The 19,957-nt window shown below is 37.2% G+C and overlaps 1 protein-coding gene across 1 annotated transcript; it reads left to right on the top strand.

The window, feature by feature from the left end:
• The first annotated feature begins 4,566 nt into the window (after window positions 1-4,566).
• Window positions 4,567-17,811, top strand: LOC100069290 (caspase-12). Its single transcript, XM_014741350.3, has 12 exons — window positions 4,567-4,964; window positions 5,937-6,185; window positions 7,464-7,526; window positions 7,697-7,774; window positions 7,976-8,053; window positions 10,826-10,920; window positions 11,334-11,507; window positions 12,429-12,663; window positions 13,098-13,244; window positions 16,186-16,295; window positions 16,679-16,798; window positions 17,402-17,811. The coding sequence occupies exons 1-11, from the start codon at window positions 4,958-4,960 to the stop codon at window positions 16,775-16,777; spliced, it is 1,335 nt and encodes a 444-aa protein (XP_014596836.3). The 5' UTR covers window positions 4,567-4,957; the 3' UTR covers window positions 16,778-16,798; window positions 17,402-17,811.
• Window positions 17,812-19,957: the final 2,146 nt, after the last annotated feature.

The raw sequence follows: 19,957 nt of genomic DNA, 5'->3' as shown, positions 1-19,957 counted from the left end.
AACCTAACAGGATATTTTCTTGAACTTGATAGGTTGTTTATACTCTTTGTTTAGAATATAAAGTAGTGAGACTAGCCAAGAAACAATTTTTTAAAAAAGTGGAGGGAGATTGCCTAAAGACAAATCATGACATAATATAAAACTCTATCAATTGGCACATGGGTAGACAAATAGACACATAGAAAAAAATACAAAGTCTAGAAATGAACAATATAGAATATGGCACATTTCAGAGGTAAAAAGTGAAAAATGATTGAAGAAATTATTTTGTAGACGAACACACACATGCATACACACTTTTTCTACCTCAAGCCATACACAAAATAACATGCCAGATGGGGTACAGACCTAAATGTGAAAAACAAAATTTTTAAGTTATTAGGAGGAGAAAAATATAGGGAAAAATCTTTATGAGATCCAGGTAAGGGGAAATTTCCAACAAGATTCAGAAAGCACTGTGCATAAAGAAAAAGATTAATAAATTTAATATAACAAAATTTAAGAACACTGTATACAATGTTAGCCTTTAATTCGGGTGATACTATCATAGGTAGATGCGTATGTCTAAACTCATCAAAATGTATACATTAAATAAGTGCAATGTTTTGTATATAAATCATATCTTAATAAAACTAAAATAAAAGCAAATATGAATACATAGACAGTGGGGGGAAAAAGAAGATAAGCTGCAGAAACTAAAGGGAAGGACTTTTTAAAATGCATAGACTCAACGAAAAATCCATTCATTCAGTCAACGTACAAATAATGAATATTGACTATATGTCAGGCATTAGGCAACAAGCAGAAAACAAAGCAAAGTCCTTGTCCTCTTGGAGCTTGTAGTCTAATAGGGAAGAGAGAGATAATAGGCAGAAGCAAAATAAGTACATAATTTATTAGCAGAAGAGACTTGAAGAAAAAGAAGGAGCGAGCATGAGATATGTGAAGGAAAAGCATTCCAGACAGAGGGAAAGCAAGTAGGAATATCCTGAGATAGGAACATGGTTGGTGTGTTTGAGGAGTAGCAAGGAGGTTAATAAGGCTAGAATTTAAGGGCACAGGGGAGTGAGGGAAGACTGGACATGGGATCAGAGACATGACCAAGGTCCAGATCATATAAGATATCATTGCTATAAAAGACCATCCACTTTTACTCTAAGATTGAAGGCTATGAGAGAATTTTGAGCAGAAGAATGAATTACATTATTAGAGCCACAATTTATCAAGATAACCCCGGCTACTGGGTTCAGATGAGAATGAGAATGATGGGGCCAAGATAGACACAGAAAGAGGACTTAGAAAACTATTGCAAAAATTCAGATTTTATGGTAGTCTAGATCTACCATCAAATTTATCCAACAGAATTGGATAAAGTTGTGAGAAGGAAAGAGAAGGAAGTCTTCTACTGTGAATAACTGAAAGGTTAAAATTTACTTGAATAACTGGAAGAATAAAATGGGAAACACTCTCAGAGGTGGTAGGTTTGGGGGGATTGAGATCTCTAATAGGCATTCAAATAGATGCCTGGTTGACATTGGCTATATCAGTATGGCATTCACGGGACAGGCATAGGTTGGAAGTTAAAATTTTGAGTTGTCTTCCTATGTACAAACAATATTGAAAACAAAGTTACTAGATGAGGCTGCTAGATAAGTGAAGACAGTAGATCAGAGCCCTTGAGATATGAATTAACTGACAAAGTTTACTAGAAGCAGCTGCCAGTCAAGCAACAGGAGAATCAAGATAGAATTGTGATTTGCATTGAAAATGAATGAGGGGTTTTGGGAAGAGGTGCAAAAGTCATTGTGAAATGCTTCCAATAGGTCAAAAAATGATTGAGTATTAAACATTTAATTTGTCAGTGTGGAAGTTACTGGCTACATTAATGAGAGTCGTTTTGATAGAAGGATAGACATAAAAGAGTGATTGGAGCTGGTTCAAGAGAGAATAAAGGATGAATAGAGACAGTAAGGATAGATGCTTTTGAGGAGTTGTGGGGAAGTAGAATCAAGAGAGATTATTATTTTTTTTAAATGGGTCATTACAATGTGTTTTTATAGTTATAGTAATGATATGATTAAGTGAGAAAACTAATGATGCAGGAGAGCAATGGGGTTATTGTTGAACAATGTCCTTACAAGGGTGAGAGGAAGTTGAATGAAAAAAGTGATGTCTTAACTTTAGAATTACAGGAAAGAAAGCTAAGTATACGAGACCAGGTAATGATAAGTTGGTATATTGTTAGGCTGGAAATATTCTTCTTTGAACAGAAAATTCTTAAGTAGATCAAACCCAAGGAGAAGAAAATGTAGGCCCAACACATCATTTGGCCAGATTACAATATATATATAGCCAATAACAATATAAAAGCTTTTCATTTTTTTTTCAACATTTATTCTATGGACAAAGCCACAGAAGACTTGGCTGTGGATACAGAAGTGAATGAAAATCTTAATAACTTTGAAAATGTGAAATAAAAATATAGGTTAAAATGATGGTCTAGGGGGCCGGCCCAGTGGCCGAGTGGTTGGGTTCACATGCTCCACTTCCGTGGCCCAGGGGTTTCACCGGTTTGGATCCTGGGTGTGGGCAGAGCATCACTCATCAGGCCATGCAGAGGCAGCATCCCACATAGCACAACCAGAGGCACTTACAACCAGAATATACAACTAGGTACTAGGGGCGCTTTGGAGAGAAAAAGAAGAAGGGGGTAAAAAAAAAAGAAGATTGGCAAGAGATGTTAGCTCAGGTGCCAATTTAAAAAAAGAAGAGTGATGGTCTAATTGGAGGTGAGAAAAGAAGGAGAAAATTGTATGAGGCTGTCATCAACTTACATAGAGGAGAATTAAGCTACTGACCAACACTGGGGGAAGAAGAAATGAAGGTTAACTGTTATTTAATGGTTAAAAATTAGTCAAGGAAGGAATTGAAAATTGTGATGTCATCAAATATTAGGTAGAATAGGATAGAAGTGAGGCAGTGTAAGTGAACTACATCTCATTTTCATATGAGACAGTCAATGACATAGTTTATATTTATATATCAGAAAACAGAGCAATAAAATAGACATGTTACTGAGTGTTCTAAAGATTACCACCAGAAAATAAACACAGGTAATTTAGGGACCTTGTAGGTAGGATGTGGGATTGAAGATGGGGAGAGTTGTACTGGAGAATATGGTTTTTATTATATGCTTTTCTATGCTACTAGGTTAGTTGCCTTATGTATGCAATAATTTGACAAACCATTTTAAAATTATACTCAGCATTTTTAGTACTATACAGTCATCAAAAAATGAGATAGTTCTTAATATGTCGACTTTTATAAATGTTCGACATATACTGTCAAATTATAAAAAAGCAAATTATTGGGGCCGGCCTGGAGGCATAGTGGTTAAGTTTACACACAGTGGTTAAGTTTGTGTGCTCTACTTCGGTGGTCCAGGGTTTGCAGGTTTGGATCCCGACATAGACCTAGCATCTATCGTCAAGCCACACTGTGGTGTCCACATAAAATAGAGGAAGATTGGCATAGATGTTAGCTCAGAGACAATCTTCTTGAAGCAAAAAGAGAGTGATTGGGAACAGATGTTAGCTCAGGGCCAATCTTCCTCACATACACCAACACACACACAAAGCAAATTATTGATAATATGTGAAAAAAGTTATAGGTAAATATGTGTTTGTCAGTTATCTGTTGCTGAGTAACAAACCATCCCAAAACTCAGTGGCTTGAAGCAATAAGCATTTACTATTGCTCATAAGTCAACCAGTCAACTGGGCATCTTCTTGTATCTGGGATTATCCATGTGTCTGAGAACATCCACACATAGAGTAGGCGTCTCTACTGACATTGCTGGGATCTCATATATTTGGAAGGCATCTGGCTTTGGAAAGTTTGAAGGTAGTGTAGGATGACCTTGGATGAGACAGCTAGGCTCTCCTCCATATGATGTTTCTTGTCCTCTAGCAATCTAGCCCAGGCTTATACACATGGAGGTTCAGATATTCAAGAGAAAGAAGTGCATGATGCTTCCAAAGACCTGGGCTCAGAACTGCACAATGTCACTCTACAGCATCATGGGGACCAAAATCAAGTCATAAGGCCAGTTACTAGTCAGGGCAAAGGACATGGATACAAGAGGACAATGGTTGGGGCCATCAATAAAATCAATATTGTATTAAGTGTTTTTTAGAAGCACAGGAAAAAATTCACGAAGACGTAAGCTAAACACATAATTGTGTTTACTTTTTAGTGTATTAAAGAAGCTGGGTGATCTTACTCCAATTTATACAATTTTCTATTGTTTAATTTTAGTGGCAAACATCTATCTATTATTTTAAAAAGTTTTTAAGTAAAAGAGCCTTGTGCATTCTACAAAAAAAATAGATACACATGAATCTCATGGATAAACAATACCTAAAATTGACATATAAGCAGATCAGGAAAGAGAGAAGAAAAGAGATTACTTCTCTGGGTTTTTAGAACAGTGATAAGAGTATCACTGTGTCACAGGTCTCAATTTCTCCCTTCTCTCCAGCCTCCCAAATTCACACTTCACTTCCAGGTTGAGCAGGCATCAGTCAAGTGAGGCCTCACTGCCATTTAGTGGCTAAGCAGTGGTACAGGGACAAATAATGGTCAATTTGACTTATTAACAGTGTTAAAAATAGACTGGAAAACAGAACACCAAAACTTTTTGTTGTGTGTGTGTATTACATTCTGGTGACTTTGTTATAGCAAAGAGAAAAGACAAGTGTTGCTTCCTGCTTTCCAAAGCAAAGAAACTACACACCACAGAGGAGTAGTCAAATTCTAACCTGGCAAAGAGCAAAAGAATTTGAGAAGCTGCAGTTTCCCATCTAGTTAGTATCAATATACAGGTCCAGTGAGAGCAAAGAGAGAAAGCTGCTTTCATTTTCACTGTTTTTCTGCCCTGGGAGCCTGAGCAGTAGCAATGGCTGGTGAGTGGCTGTGGGTTTTCCTGGGTTTCCTGTTTATGACTATGTTTGGGGGGAGTTACAGCTCAGGAGGAGGGGCTGGGGGACGGGGGAAGGAGCTACTAAGGGGGACACTCAGTAGACACAATGATTTTACTCTGGGTATGTAGAGGATGGAAGCTTGGGGCACAGAAATGAGTATGCTAACAGACAGAGTATTTTAGTGAATATGTTATAGCTTTTTGGACAAAAGGAAAATGTAAAAGATCTGGATTTATGTTCTTCAACGCCTTCCTACGATTTTAGGCTTTTTTGTGGATTCATACTGACCCAGAATTCTCATCCGTTTTCTAAGTGTTCTTTTGTCAGGGTGAGAGGGCATGCAGCTGAAGAGAGGAACTTGCATTTCCTCCATATTTCTGCTCTCTGTATGACGTCTTATTGATAGCAGCCAACAAACCAGCTACAGTTTGTCCTCTCAATCTGCATACAGAGCCGCCCTGTCAGCCCTGCCTATGGAAACCAAAATATCTTCTTTTACAGGTGTAAGACATTTCAGTTGTAATGCTGTAAATACTGAATATAATGGGCTTTTAAATTATGTATTAATAAAAGTGACAGGAAGTGAAGGGATCATGCGTTATGCAAACACTGAACGGAGTCAGCTATCACTAAGCTCCTTGGTGAAGTTGCTTCACTTCTCTGAACCTCAGTTTCTCCATCTGTCAACAAGCAGAGAATTGAACAAGATAGGTGTTACTCTAAAGTGTTGTCTTCAGACCAGTAGCTTTGGCATCTCCTGAGAAATTGTTAGAAATGAAATTTCATAGGCTCCACCCTAATCTGTCAAATCAAAATCCCTGGGAATGGGGTGCAGGAAGCTCTGCTTCTCAAGCTTTTCAGGAGATTCTGTTGCATGTTAAAATTTGAGAACCATTGGCCTAGAATCAGATATCTATAGTCCTGACCATATCAAAAATCCCATCATTCTCGCAGGCAGGGGGCCAGAGAAAGAAGATCCGGTCAACCTGATGAAGTCCATTGCCAGGAACATGTTTGAAGGCTTTCTTGATGACTTGGAAAATAATGTGTTAAGTAGGGATGATCTAAGAAAGTTAGGGAAAAGAGTGAACCGCATCGTGAATGGGACTGAAAACCTAGTTGAAGATCTCAGTGAGAAAACAGAAGTGGCAGGCAAAATATTTTTGAAACATCTCTTGAAGCCAAAGAAACAGATGAATTTAAGTGAGTATCTCCAGCCATAAGGCTAGTAACTGTTCTTTATCTGCTATCCTTATGTAGTTTCTGTCTTCTTATTTCTGTTTGCAAGTGGAGAATAAACGATCCACATTTCTAGTAATTTCTTTGTCCATCTATTGTTTTTAATACTGAAAAATGCCTTTACCTACCCTGGTTCCTGTTCCAACATCCCCAATCACTTTACACTGCTGCACATTTTCTTTTTTCTTTAGCAGTTGTCACCTTCAGTCATTCCATAACATTTAAGTGTTCATTATATTATATCTCCCCCTGCTAAAATGTAAGCTCCGTGAGGCATGGATCTTTGAATATACCTCAAACTCATGGAAATAACACCTGACTAGGTGCTGGGTAAATATTTATTAGATGAATAAATGGTGCTGGAAATGTATTAAATTCAATGATAGTCTTTAGCTAATCCATGTTACTCTAGCCATACACTATGGACTCTAGAGCCATTCCTAGATATAGAATGTTCAAGAGAAAAAGCCCACCTTCTTCTGTTTAGCTGTGACTTAGCCAAAGGAATGAATCTCTTGGAACCTAGGTTTCTCCTTGTTAAAGGAAGACATGGACATAGGGAATTTGAATGCTGGTGAAACATAAATGCTTCTTTTTCTCTAGAGCACAGGTTGGCACATTTTTGCTTTGAAGGGCTAGATAGTAAATATTTTAACGTTTTTGGACCATATGGTCTCTGTCACAACAACTAGAATCTGTTGTTGTAGCATGAAATCAGCAACAAATAATAAGTACAAAATGAGTGTGGATTTGTTCCAATAAAACTTTATTTACAAAAACAAGTGTCAGGCTAAGTTTGGCCTACAGGCCATAGTTTTCTGACTTCTACTCTAGAGTGAAACATATGCATGAATACATTCCCAATTATTGGAACATCTCTTTGGGTTTATCTTTTTGCTGAATGACTATCTAACTTTGTACAGACATGTACTTTTCTTCCTTAGAGTGAAAAATGCTATTGCCTTGATCAAAGAATTTGATTATTCCTTGAATTATATAAACGTGAAGATACTGAACTTTTTTTTGTTTCAATGAAATCCTGCCTTCTCCTTCACTTGGCAGAAGGTTACAGTCCTCTAAAACAAACCTGGAGCTTAGAGAATTAGCTAAATCTTCAGGTTTCATAGGGTAGCCCCAGGTGAACATAGTCATTTCCTTGTGAGTGAAAGGGAAAGAGTTTGAAGTGTGTAGGTTCTAGAAACTTAGTTCTTCTAACAAATCTTTTTTTTCATATTATTTCAGAATCTCTTGCTGATTATGAGGATGATGAATCTGAGGACACTGAGTCACCTTTTTCTTCAACAGGTAACTGCCTCCAAATCTCACCTCATAGGTGAAAACTCTTAGACCTCTAGTGCTGTCAGAAGGTGTTCTGGTAAAGACATAGTAAACCTGTGTTCTCAGTCAATTTCGTCTTTGGAAGTAACATTCAGAGTAGAACACTGATCCTTAACTTTTTATTCACTCCATCTCAGAATCTGAAGATGAAAGTGAAGAAAGTAGCGATGAGGAAAAAGCTGAATCAGCCCAGGGATTGGCTATGTCTCCAACAGGTAACTGTCACCAAACCCAGTGACTCATGGGAAACTTTCTGCATCACTGGGGGTTAGGCAGCTGACAGGGGCCCTACATTATAGTGGAAAGACCACTGAATTGAAGTTTAGGAAATCAGGGTTATTTCTCCCTTCTGCTCTTAACAAAGTCTCTCAAAAATAAAGTTAGCACTTACAGCCCTGATTTTTAATTCTCTTAAGAATCTGCATGTGAAGGTGAAGATGAGGAAACTGAGGAGAATGCAGGATTGTCCCAGGCATCCGTTCCACCTATGACAGGTAATATTATGGACACTTAATGACATTATTTGAGATAAGGAAGATAAAAAAAACGGGCCCTATGGTGTAGTGGAAAGAGAACTGGAGTGAAACCCAAGAAATCTGTACATTGAGTTCATCACTGCTACTCACTAACCATGTTCTCTGATATAAATATCCCAACTTTCCTGAGACTTATATTTTTCAGTGGGATTAATAACATCTTTAAAAGAATTCATAAATATCAAAGATATAAGCCACTACTAACTGCACAAAACAGCCTAAGGATGTGGTTAAGAAAAGCACACAAAAAAAAACAACCAGTATGAGCCACACATACTATGTAGTCACCAAAGAAAGCGATGAATTATTGGGCCACATTAAAGAATCATAGCATCTAGAAATGGGGTATTGATAGTGTTGCCTTCCAAGTACCACATTTTCAGAGGTTCTGGATAAACTTACAAGGGAATAAAACTTTGTAACTTTATTCATTGTTACATCCATTGAAATACTATATGTATTGATATATTAATTGAAAAGCTACTGTATGCTATTCTAATTACTGTGTTGATAGCAGCAAGCAAGATAAATAAAGATCTTGCTTTCATGGAGTTTACAGTACAGTGAAGGTAGATATATAATAAACATATAAAAAAATAGTATAATTTCAGTAAATATACAAGAGAAAAGAAGATTAGGCCATAGAAAGAGATGTTGTTGTTAGGGTTGAGGTCGGCACATGAGCCAGGGTCAACAGTTATGAGAACGCTTTTGAGGTGCTATTTCAGCATATATCTGAACAATAGGGAGGGAGCTGCGCCAAACTAAGGCAAAAGCATTCCGTGGAAAGAGGCAGGAAGAGCAAGGAGATGTGTTTGGAATGGCCTTTAGAAGTTTTTAAGCAGAAGAGTGAGAGACTAGCATAGAATCAGAAAGGCTAATTGAAAGTTGTTTAAATGTTTCCATTAAGAGATAATAGCTTTTAGACTGGGGTTGTAGTAATAGAGATGATGACAAGTGGTTAAATTAGGAATCTATTTTGGAGGTAGAGTCAATAGAAACTACAGATGGATTGGGCTAATGAAAGAGACAAAGGAATCAAGAATGATTCTAGGTTTGGGGCTTGGCAACTGGGTGAAGGGTACCAATTGCTGAGACAGAGAAAACTTGTGGTTGAGAGAAAACTCAGGAGAAACAGATTTGTAGGAGTGGACAAGTATCAGGAGTCTTTCTTTGCACGTGTTTAGTTTAAAATGTGTTACACCCAAGGGTGGATGTTGAATAAATAGTTCACAGAGGAATTAGGGGTGGGAATAAATACTGAGATCCCTCAGCATATAGATAGCATTCAAGATGATGGGACTGTAAGAGGCCACCTGGGGAGAGATATTGATAGAGAATAACAGAGAGTCCAATATAGAAGAACCCAACTTTTGGAGGTATGGCAGAAGAGGAAGAGCCAGCAATGAAGACAGACAGATTTAGAAAGAAAGGCCGGAAAATGCAGCATCACAGAAGCCTAGAGAACATTTTTCAAGAAAAATGTGTTCAACCATGTTAAATGCTAAGAAAGCAACAGTCAGCGGTAACCTTGATAACAACTATTCATTTAAGTGATGAAGATAATATCCAGTTTATATTGCATACAAGAAAAAAAATTCAAGTTGAAAACGTGAAAAGAGATAATGCCTCTAAGGAATCGTGCTGAGAAGTGGAGCAGAGAAACAGGACAATAATCGGTGGTGAAACAAGATAAAGGGAAGGTGTTTTTAAAAGAAAAATTGATATTAAGACATGCTACTAGGCTACACAGTGGAGAGAGATGGAGAAATTGACGATGTAGAAGACAGGGCTGAATAAATGCCAGAGTAAAGTCCTTGTGTGTGAGAGGGAATGGAACTCAGAGCATAAGTGGAACTCAGAGCATAAGTAGAACTCAGAGCATTAGAAGGAACAGACGACTTGTTGCCCTAAGGGAAAACAGAGAACCAGGGGACACTTGGTAGCCATTTTCAAATATTTGAAGATAACTATTTATTTACAAGCAGATATAAACTTTTAATCAGTGCCAGATATCATTCTAGATAGAGGCAACACAAAGATTAAAGACATCTCCCCTTTCCTAATTAAGCTTACGATACAGTAAACACAATTAAGATAAAATACAATAATTGTTTACATGGGGTATTTACATAAAATAATAGAAACATAAGGAAAGATGTATTGAAATCATGAAAGAATTCACAGGCTTTAATAGGGACAGAAATTAGATGTTTTTCTCTATGATCCCAATGTGGGAAATAAATAGCAATGCTTCTAAGGTTCATACTTTATGATACTCAGAACTGTTCAAAAATGCTTTAGAATTTTTTAAGTTCCCTGTTAGTGGAGATATTTCAGAGAGTGGTAATAATAAAGCAGGGATATTGTAAGTGGAGTTCATGTTTCTGAATAAGTACATGACTAGGCTAGATGAACATTAGGCTTCCTTCCAAATCTTAGATACTGTGTTCATGTGAATCTAATGTATTGAGTCTGAAAGATTAGTCAATGTCATGACCACTAAAAAAAACAGAAACGTATGATGGGGTCAGTAAGAAGCAGAAAGAAAAAGAGAGAGTAGTCAAGATTTTTGTTTCATTTTAAATATAAAATGATTTTCTTATTATATTAAGCTTTTTGGTGGGATGGGAGTAAACATTTCAGAAGAATCAGGGCCCATCTAAAAGATGTGCATGATTGCAAGGCAGAGGATATTACTGCTTAAGAAGTCATTTTTTTCTCTTTTAGATCCTCAGGAAACCCAAGTTTCCCAACCTAAAGACAAGTTGAAGCCTTGTTCTCATGATCATTTCTGTAAACTGAAGACAACAAAGGCAGAAGAGGTGATATGCTTTGGAACAGGGAGCCATAAGATTGTGCACTCAAACAAGATACTGGAGACTCACTGGGAATTGTAGTTCTTGATATAAATGCCTTAAGATCAGTCCAAAAGACATAGCATGTTATCTAATCATGTTATTAATTAAGTGGCCTTACGTTAGATTTCTTGTCTCTTCCATCCCATCATGGGACACACTAAACTCCTATCCAACACCCAACCAAAGCCAAGTTCCTAGAGTGTACACTCACATCTAGCACGTGTTTTCAGTCGGTGGTCCTGTCTCTTTCCTGAGGAGGACATACTTCCATTCCCAAGCTCTCCAGCCATCCACTCCATAATTGCAAGGACCCGTATGGATGTTGGAGGCAAAAGGAAGGAGGCCTGGGACAACTCATTCTGTGTCTGTTGTCGCAGATGTATCCAGTGATGGAGAAGAAAGGCCGAACACGCCTGGCCCTCATCATCTGCAATAAAAAATTTGACTATCTTTCTGATCGAAATGGTTCTGAAGTTGACCTTGTGGGGATGCAAGACCTGCTTGGAAACCTTGGATACTCAGTGGTTGTAGAAGAGAATCTCACAGCTCTGGTAATGGCCCAGGAGAGTGGGACAGGCTTCCTTCCCTCCTAAACAATTTTGAGCTTCTTCCTTAGCAGCTGTAAGAAACAAAATGCATGTTACAGGAATTATATTTGCTCCAGAATAGGACCCCCTCGATCTCAGCCTCCTCCAGTGCACAGTCTCGTAGCAAAGATTTAGAGCAGCTCTCTATGAACCATTTCACTAACCAAGTTGGGTCTTTTTAAAGTTCTCAGTCTGGGAGGCCTCTGCTATCTTGATAGTCTGGGTGAGACACAAGCTCTTGAAATTGCCTGATATCTACAGAATGAGCTCATGAGACTTTTATAATTTCAATATAATGTGTCTAAATTTAAAGCCACGTATGTAGTAAAATAAAAACTTTGCACACGTATATGTATACCTAAAGAAAAAGCTGTGATTCTGGCTCTGCCAAAAATATCCTGAGTGACATTACACAAACCATTTTAAACTTAACTTTCTGCTGTTCCTCGATGAAGGAATTTGTTAAGTGTTTCTAGTTTTTGTCAATAGAAAGCTCTCTCTCATTGTCCCCGTCTCTGTCTCTGGTCGTTCTCTTTTTAATCAAAACTTACAGAGACTCCAACATGTAAAACAGATAACTGCAAAGCCTTCCTGTTGGAGACTTGACATCTCACTTGCCCCTCATTCTACTCTATCTCCCAGCATCTTCCAAAGTCTAAGGTTCTATTGAAAACCATTGGGCTAGAGGGCATATAAAAACCCTACTAACTTTAACATTCTATACCTCTAATTTTCTGGTTTTGTGTCAGAACATAATTTCTCTTACAATTCCAATCAGTCCAAGTCACCTGATTCCTTAGTGTTGGCTCCTTTTTGTGAACTCCATCTATTTGATTACAAACTATTTGGAGAGTTCCTCGACAGTAATTCTAGAGTCTCTTTCAGGAAATGGAAACAGCGCTAAGGCACTTTGCTGCCCGCCAAGAGCACCGATCCTCAGACAGCACATTCCTGGTGTTTATGTCACATGGCGACCTGGATGGTATCTGTGGGACAAAGCACAATGAAGAAGAGCCAGATATTCTTCACGATGATACCATCTTCCAAATTTTCAACAATCGTAACTGCCGGAGTCTGAGAGACAAACCCAAGATCATCATCATCCAAGCCTGCCGAGGCAGTGAGTCTGAGCTGGGGGAACCCAGGGAGTGGCGTGCACTTTTTTCTATTAGCTTGGTGTCTAGCCTTCATTTTCCCAGGGATGGGTCAGAGAAACAACATTTTAGTACTACTCTTTGGTCCAGTCCAGGAAGAATTATATTGTCTGTACCATTTTTAAAGAAATGAAAAGTCTCCTAGAATAATGAGGAATGTCTTGATCACTAGGGACTAGGTTGTCAACACGGCTATTCTAAACTTAAGTGGACTCTATGCGGTTCCCAATCAGTGAGGTACTTTTTCTAGTTGTGAGATGCTTGACTTTTGATAAATATCATGTTGAAATGTACTGAAGCAAAAGTATAACGTTAAAAGAGATTGTGTGTGTGTGTGTGCGTGTGCGTGTTTGTGTGTGAGAATATATTATCTTTCATAAGACAGGCATGTCTCTCCTAGGAGGTGATGGGAGTGTTTGGGTGACTGACACGGGAGTAGCCTCTGCCTATAGTTCTGACCAGCCCTTCCAGGGTTACATCTGGAATGATGCTGTTACAAAGACCCACGTAGAGAAAGACTTCATTGCCTTCAAATCTTCAACTCCACGTAAGTGTGTTCAGGTACAACAATTTCTAAATCTCCTGTTGGTTTCTAACTCATGGGTTTGGCTAAGATCATATCTTATAACTAATATAATAACATTTCTTCTCTAACTAATGAGATATTTTAGGTGAAGAAGAGATTTAAAATAATGAGATTTTCATAACTAGAAAGCTATAAGTCTTGATTTTGGAGAAACTTTCAAAGTAAACAGGAGTTGGTGAGGATCCAGAGTTAAAATAGCCTATAAATAAATGAAGAGATTTTTGTTTTATTTTGTTTTTTAATATAGCAATGGCACAGAAATGTATCATCTTCTCATAGTTTGGTATCTCCGATAATCTGCTAACAATTAAATGTGCCAACCAGTAAAACAGTAGTACTTGCTCCCCACATCCTAGAACCTCTTGGTCTGTTATTTGAATGTAATCTTAGGAAATTAATTAACATTCAAATGTCTGCCTTCAGGATAATGCAGCCAGTGATGGAAAATCCTTCTGTGGCTGGAAAGCCATAGTAGAAGGTAGAAATAGAAGATATTCTTGATTGTTTATGGTCAAATCTGCAGAAAATCTATTTAACACTCATCCACAGTATTGCTTTATCAATGATGTAGATAACAAGGGCAATTTTAATAACCTAGTTTACACAAGCCACAGTTCTAAGGGCTCTAGCGTAGTAATCGCAAACTTTCATGTGCTTAGAAATCGCCTGAGATTCTCATTAAAATGTAGATTTCTGATTCAGTAGGTCTGGGGCAGAGCCTGAGATTCCACCTTTCTAAAAAGCTCCATGGTGATGCCAGTGCTGTTGGTCTCTGATCACACATGAGTAGCAAGGAACTAGAGGACCTTCTGTGTTTAGCCTGGGGAAATAGGAAAAAGTCCATGCAGGCAACACCCACTCCACAACTGGAATAGTTCTACATCTCTTTGTTTTATATATTGGAGAGTTAATAAGGTTTGATTTGAAAGAAGAGCTCTACAATTTTAGCTATTAAAGAAAGTTAAAAAGGCATATATGGCCTGATACATACGCTAAGAGATTATTTAATTTAGTGGAGAAAATAGAGCCTAATATGTGAAATTCTTGCACTCATTTTTTATACACATAACTGTGCTAGGTGCAGGGCATATGATACACAACTATGGCAGACATGAGTACTGAACCCTTACAGAGTGTCTAGTCAGGCTGGAGAGGCAGAAATTAATCGGGGGGAAAATATATGCACAATATAACAGAAATAATGATTATCACTTGTGATAAGTTATTTAAAGAAAAATTTGTGCTCACATTTTGAAAATGAAGAAGTTAACCACATCAAGGGTAAGGGAGGAACATTCCAGATAGAAAAATTAGTGTACAGAGAGGACCTGAGAAAGAAAGGAGCTTACAGAAGAGGGCCAGTGTGGCTGAGCACAGAGCCAGGGGAGAGTACCAAAAGGGAGTTTGTAGAGGTAGGCAGAGCCACACAACTTGAGGCCTCATATGTTTGGGAAGGATTTGGTCTTTTATAACAACATACTTTATTACTGACATTGCTTTATACTAACAGTACTAGGTAATTTTGGTGAAATTTAAGTAGTGAACTGATGAGATTTTCATTTTTAAATGATCACTCTGGGGGTTATGTGGGGAATGGATTGCAGTACAGCAAGAGTAGATATTAGGGAGATAGGTTAAAATGCTACTTCAGTATTATAAGCCATAGGTGATCATCTTTGGATAAGTTAAGTTGTTGGATCCAAGAAATAATGAGCCTACAAAATTAATATGACCTGTTGGTTTAGTGGATATGGCAGGTGAACAAGAAGAGATGATAGAGGTGATTGAAGTGTACAAGTGGATGACTGTGGTGCATTCATTGAAATGAGAATCCTGCAAAAAAGTTTGAGATGCCTTTGGCATATTTCGAGATGAAATGAAGGGTAGGGAGTTACACAGCTGTATATTTCAGAGGAGAGATCTGCATTAGAATTTTTGGAGATGCTTGCCTAAGGATGATATTTAATATTTTCAAAATTGATGGAATTATCTGAGAAAGAGAATAGAGTGAGAGGAGATCCTCAAGCTGAGGCTGGAAGAACTCTAGAGTACAAGATCAAGGATAGAAATATTAGTCAACAAATTAGACTCAGAGGGTATGATCAGAGACCAGGAAAGAAAAATAGGAGAACGCGTTTGTTGCCAGTTACCAAGAAATAATCTTTTGGAGTTACCAACAGTTTCTGATGTGAATGAGAAATCAGGTAAAGGTGAGGCCTGATGAATGGCCAGGATATTTAATGTCTTGGAGGTCTTGGATGACCTTGGGGAGAACCATTTGGTAAAGTTAGTATGGGATGGAGAAGCCACACAGGAATGAACAGCCTGGGAGGAAATGAGGATAATGAGTAGAAACAAATTTGAGAAATTTAACTATAAAAAGGAAGGAGAAATAGGAAGGTAACTGCAGATAAGCGACAATTAGACGAATATTAGCTTTTCTATGGTAAGAGAGATTTGATCACATTGAATGGTAAAGAGAAGTAGTAATTCAAAATACGTTCACACAATAAAACACTTAAGTGCAAAAAATTATAATAAGAAACAGTATGAATGAAGAGAAGCCCCAGAATTAAGGAATATCAAGAGCTGGATTCTTTTTTTTTCTATTATGTGGTAAATGCTAAAAGGACTCATGTTCATTTCCACTACTTGTAATCCTAGGGGCCATAACTTTGGCCCAGACTACTAAGAAAGTCAAAGGAATTTATGATTGAGGGTTCATGAGGGTTTTCTCTGGGCCTGCTATTGAAATTTGAGGTCCCAGCTTTACCCATATTTAGACTCCCTCTCTCCTATAAAGCACCCAAATAGAACTTTGTCCAAAAGCTATGGCTCCTGGAATCTTCTACACTTATACAAAGGCCACATGTTCCAATATTTTAATACCTTTTATTTGCAGATAATATTTCCTGGAGAACTGACAAAACTGGCTCAATCTTCATTTCCAAACTTATCTACAACTTCAGAAAATATTCTTGTTGTCACCATTTGGAGGAGATTTTTCGAAAGGTAGGGATCTTCTTGTCTTTTCAATTTTATGTTCCGGAAAACTTTGTAGAATCATTTGCAAAACTTTTTTCAGGAATCTGGAGCCCTTAAGTCATCTTGATGCTCCCTCCTGTACTCCACATTTATTTAAAGAGGAAGTTTTTTGAAGTACTACATAGAACCAGCGTGAGTTTCTCTGATTCTGATAGTGTTGCTCATTCAGGGAACGCTTTTGAGGGCACTATTTCATCCATGTATGCACTATATCCAAGGAAAAGCTAAACATTTCTTCTGTTTATACTGCCTGGCCATGGCCTTAAGACACACTATAAATTTTCTCACTCCTGAGAGAAGTCCAGATTTCCCTTTTAGAAAATTTCTAAAAGCTTTCCTTATTACTTTAGGTTCAACGTTCATTTGAGATCCCAAGTGTAGTGATCCAGATGCCCACGATTGAAAGAGTATCCATGACGCGATATTTTTACCTCTTCCCTGGGAATTAAAACTCATACAAAGCATCTCAGGTAAATGTATCCAAGAAATGGATTTGGGTGCATCCAGCTCAGCGTCTATACATAATATTCAGTCTCTATTCTATTTAGAATAGAGAGCAATGATAGAGTTCCACTGCCCAGTAGTCACTGAGGCTCATCTTATCTTCCATTTCTTAATGGCCCTTGGTGAAACCTTGGTTTTGTGTGACTTTGGCCATAATATAATGATTGCATAAGAAATGATAAGTTCAATGATGGCCAGCTTGAAAAGCTCGCAGTCCTCATTTCTCTCGAGGACTTAGTGAGTGGAAAATATTTAGTTTTGCTAAATGCACAAAGCAAAATAATGGGACCTGATATACAGCTCTGTTTGTCTTCTTCCCCAAAAGCCGTTTTGCTGAGTCACATCCCTTCTCTGTAGTGAGGTCTGACTGTACCACAGTGCCACAGTGTCACCTGACTACTCCTGGGTCTGTGCTGAGGCAATAAAGCCCTAGTACAGGTCTTCCCATTTGATGATGACAGGTCCATAGCCCTTTTATGAAAGTATATCTCACAGTAGAGATTAGTTCGATTTATATCTTACCTCCAATAGCCAAATTACTCATATTCTCTTCTCTCTACTTTTTCCAGGAAAATGGGGGCCTTATGACCTCTATGAATCCACTATTTTAAAAGTGAAATTTTTGATCAAAAATATTTTTATACCAAACTTCCCAACTGCCTACCTCTACAAATACCAGGCTAAAGTTACTCTCATACTGTTGCTGAGTTAATGCTTAATAAATTCTTTTAAAATTATGCTTGTTTTGGGGCTGGCCCCTTGGTCGAGTGGTTAAGTTCGCGCGCTCTGCTGCAGGCGGCCCAGTGTTTCGTTGGTTCGAATCCTGGGCGCGGACATGGCACAGCTCATCAAACCACGCTGAGGCGGCGTCCCACATGCCACAACTAGAAGGACCCACAACGAAGAATATACAACTATGTACCGGAGGGGCTTTGGGGAGAAAAAGGAAAAAATAAAAAAAATCTTTAAAAAAAAAAAATTATGCTTGTTTTCTCATTTTATCATTAAGGTAAATGTAGGGAAGGAGGAAATTTTCTCCTACCCTTCTAGGTTCTTCTGGCTGGTCTAAGAATTAAACTGACATGAGACCAAATAAGAGGAGAAAATCAAACAAAGTTTAATAACATGTATACGTGGGAGAAACCCAGGAAAATTGAATAACTTGCCAAAATTGTTGAAGCTACCATCTTAAATACCATCTTCAGCTAAAGAGGATGTGGGGGATAGTGGTTTGGGACTTCAAAGGGGAGGAGGGCAATTCACATAGAGATGTAAAAGCAAATGTTTGGTGAGCAAATATTTCCCATGCTTGCAGAGACAGTGGGACATGGAGAGGACTTTGATCAAAGGGGCCTTGCTGGGTCCCTCCCTGCCTACCACTCCTACTTCATATACTATAGCTATCTAGGGTGATGGTGATAGTTCTTTCCTGGAACAGACTTCTATCTTAAATTCTTTTAGGCCGTTAGGGGGAAGGTCAAAGTTTCTTCCTGAGTCTTTTGTTCCTAAAAATAATCAAGCAAAAGAGACAAATTTTGGGCTAGCAAATTCCGCTCCCTTATGTAAATCATGCTCATTGCAAAACAAATTTTAAATATAGGAAAACAAAAAAACTGTTAATGAAGAGTAATACTTCTTAACCTTTTTGTAAATAATCGTAATAAACTCAACTTATTTTTATGAAGTTCATTAATTTTGTATACTCAATTTTGTATCTGTTTTATTATTTTTTCATAACCATCACTAATAGTAATAAAAGATGTCCCATATATGATTTTTTATTTTATAATATTCATCAGATGTATATACAACATATTATTCAAACTTCTACCTTACTTTTCAATATTTATTTCCTACATGCTGTGTGATGATGAAGATGTTTATGTTTTTACTTTTGTTTCAGTTTATTTTCTTAGAATGTATTCCTAAAAGTGGAATTTCTAGATGCAAGTATAAATACTTTTACACTTTCTATTGTCAAACTTTTATGCCAAATTGTATGTATACAAGAAATCTAAGATAATGACTGACAGAGAAGTGAAGATAAATGTCTATTTTTAATACTGTTGCTAATAAATGAAAAACAGTTATTCTCCTTAGCACATTTTTTGTTTTTATTAATTGTTTTATCTTTATTAGCTAGACTTTTACATAACTTATTAATTTATATCATTTTTCTGTTTTGTTTCAAGTTTTGTATTTTTATTATCTTATGTAAATGCTTTCTGTGTAATGACATATTAGTTCATGGTCATTTGCCTGGCATTTTTTAGTTAGTTGTTTGATAGTAAATCTTGTGTTTGATATTATGTGACACACAGAACATTCAAGTTTTCAGCAAGGAAATCCTTTTACATTTCTTTCTGTGTTTGCTTCTGTTTTTTAAGCTTAAATATTGTAATACTCCATCTATAATTTCTTATAATTATTTTATGACTTTTTTATTCTTCTCTAAATTATATTTAAGTTATTAGCTATGAACTATGCAATATTATTACTGGTATTTTTTCAATGAATTACCAACTGTGAAAGATAAACTATTTGAATCATGCTTCATTTTCTTACTAATTTTAACATTGTCTTTAATATTAATTTAGAATACACTCTGGCCTATTTTTTTTGAAGGATATAAAATAAAAATACTAGGCTTTTATATCTGCGTTAGGGGATCTTTTACTGCAAGAGATTAAAATCCACTCAAACTACCTTCAGAAAAAAATGAAAAACAAAATAATGTTCTTGATATAAGTATACAGTAGGTAATCTGATATCCTTCTGGTAGAAAACAAAAAATAACCAGATCTGGGGAAATCTGGTCTAGAAAATAGAAAATCAGGAAATCATTCTCTCTGATTAGCATTCCAATATAGATGAGGACTTCTTTTAAATCCTGCATTTATAAAATGCTAATTGTGGCTTTTTAAATAAATCAGTTGACTGCTCTGACGCCAGTTTCCAGTATGAAGTGGGTACACTAATGTTTGACTCATTTTGAGCAGGTGTGATGTTATGTGCATGTAGTTCCTCCCTTTTGCACTCCCTGTCACATAGTGGGCAATTGTTTATGGTAGAAGTCACTGTTAAATGTACTGATTTATCTTTCATGGCTATGCCGCATCACACTG

The sequence above is a fragment of the Equus caballus genome, chromosome 7 (genome assembly GCF_041296265.1).
Source record: "Equus caballus isolate H_3958 breed thoroughbred chromosome 7, TB-T2T, whole genome shotgun sequence".
NCBI classification, from domain to species: Eukaryota; Metazoa; Chordata; class Mammalia; order Perissodactyla; family Equidae; genus Equus; species Equus caballus.
Note: the sequence above shows the minus strand (reverse complement) of the source record. Positions and strands in the feature narration are given on the sequence as shown.

Bases quoted from the DNA above. Each gene is read 5' to 3' on its own strand.
- LOC100069290 (XM_014741350.3), top strand. The intron at 7,775-7,975 runs GTAACTGTCACC...AATTCTCTTAAG, and splicing joins ATTGGCTATGTCTCCAACAG to AATCTGCATGTGAAGGTGAA. The intron at 8,054-10,825 runs GTAATATTATGG...TTTCTCTTTTAG, and splicing joins ATCCGTTCCACCTATGACAG to ATCCTCAGGAAACCCAAGTT.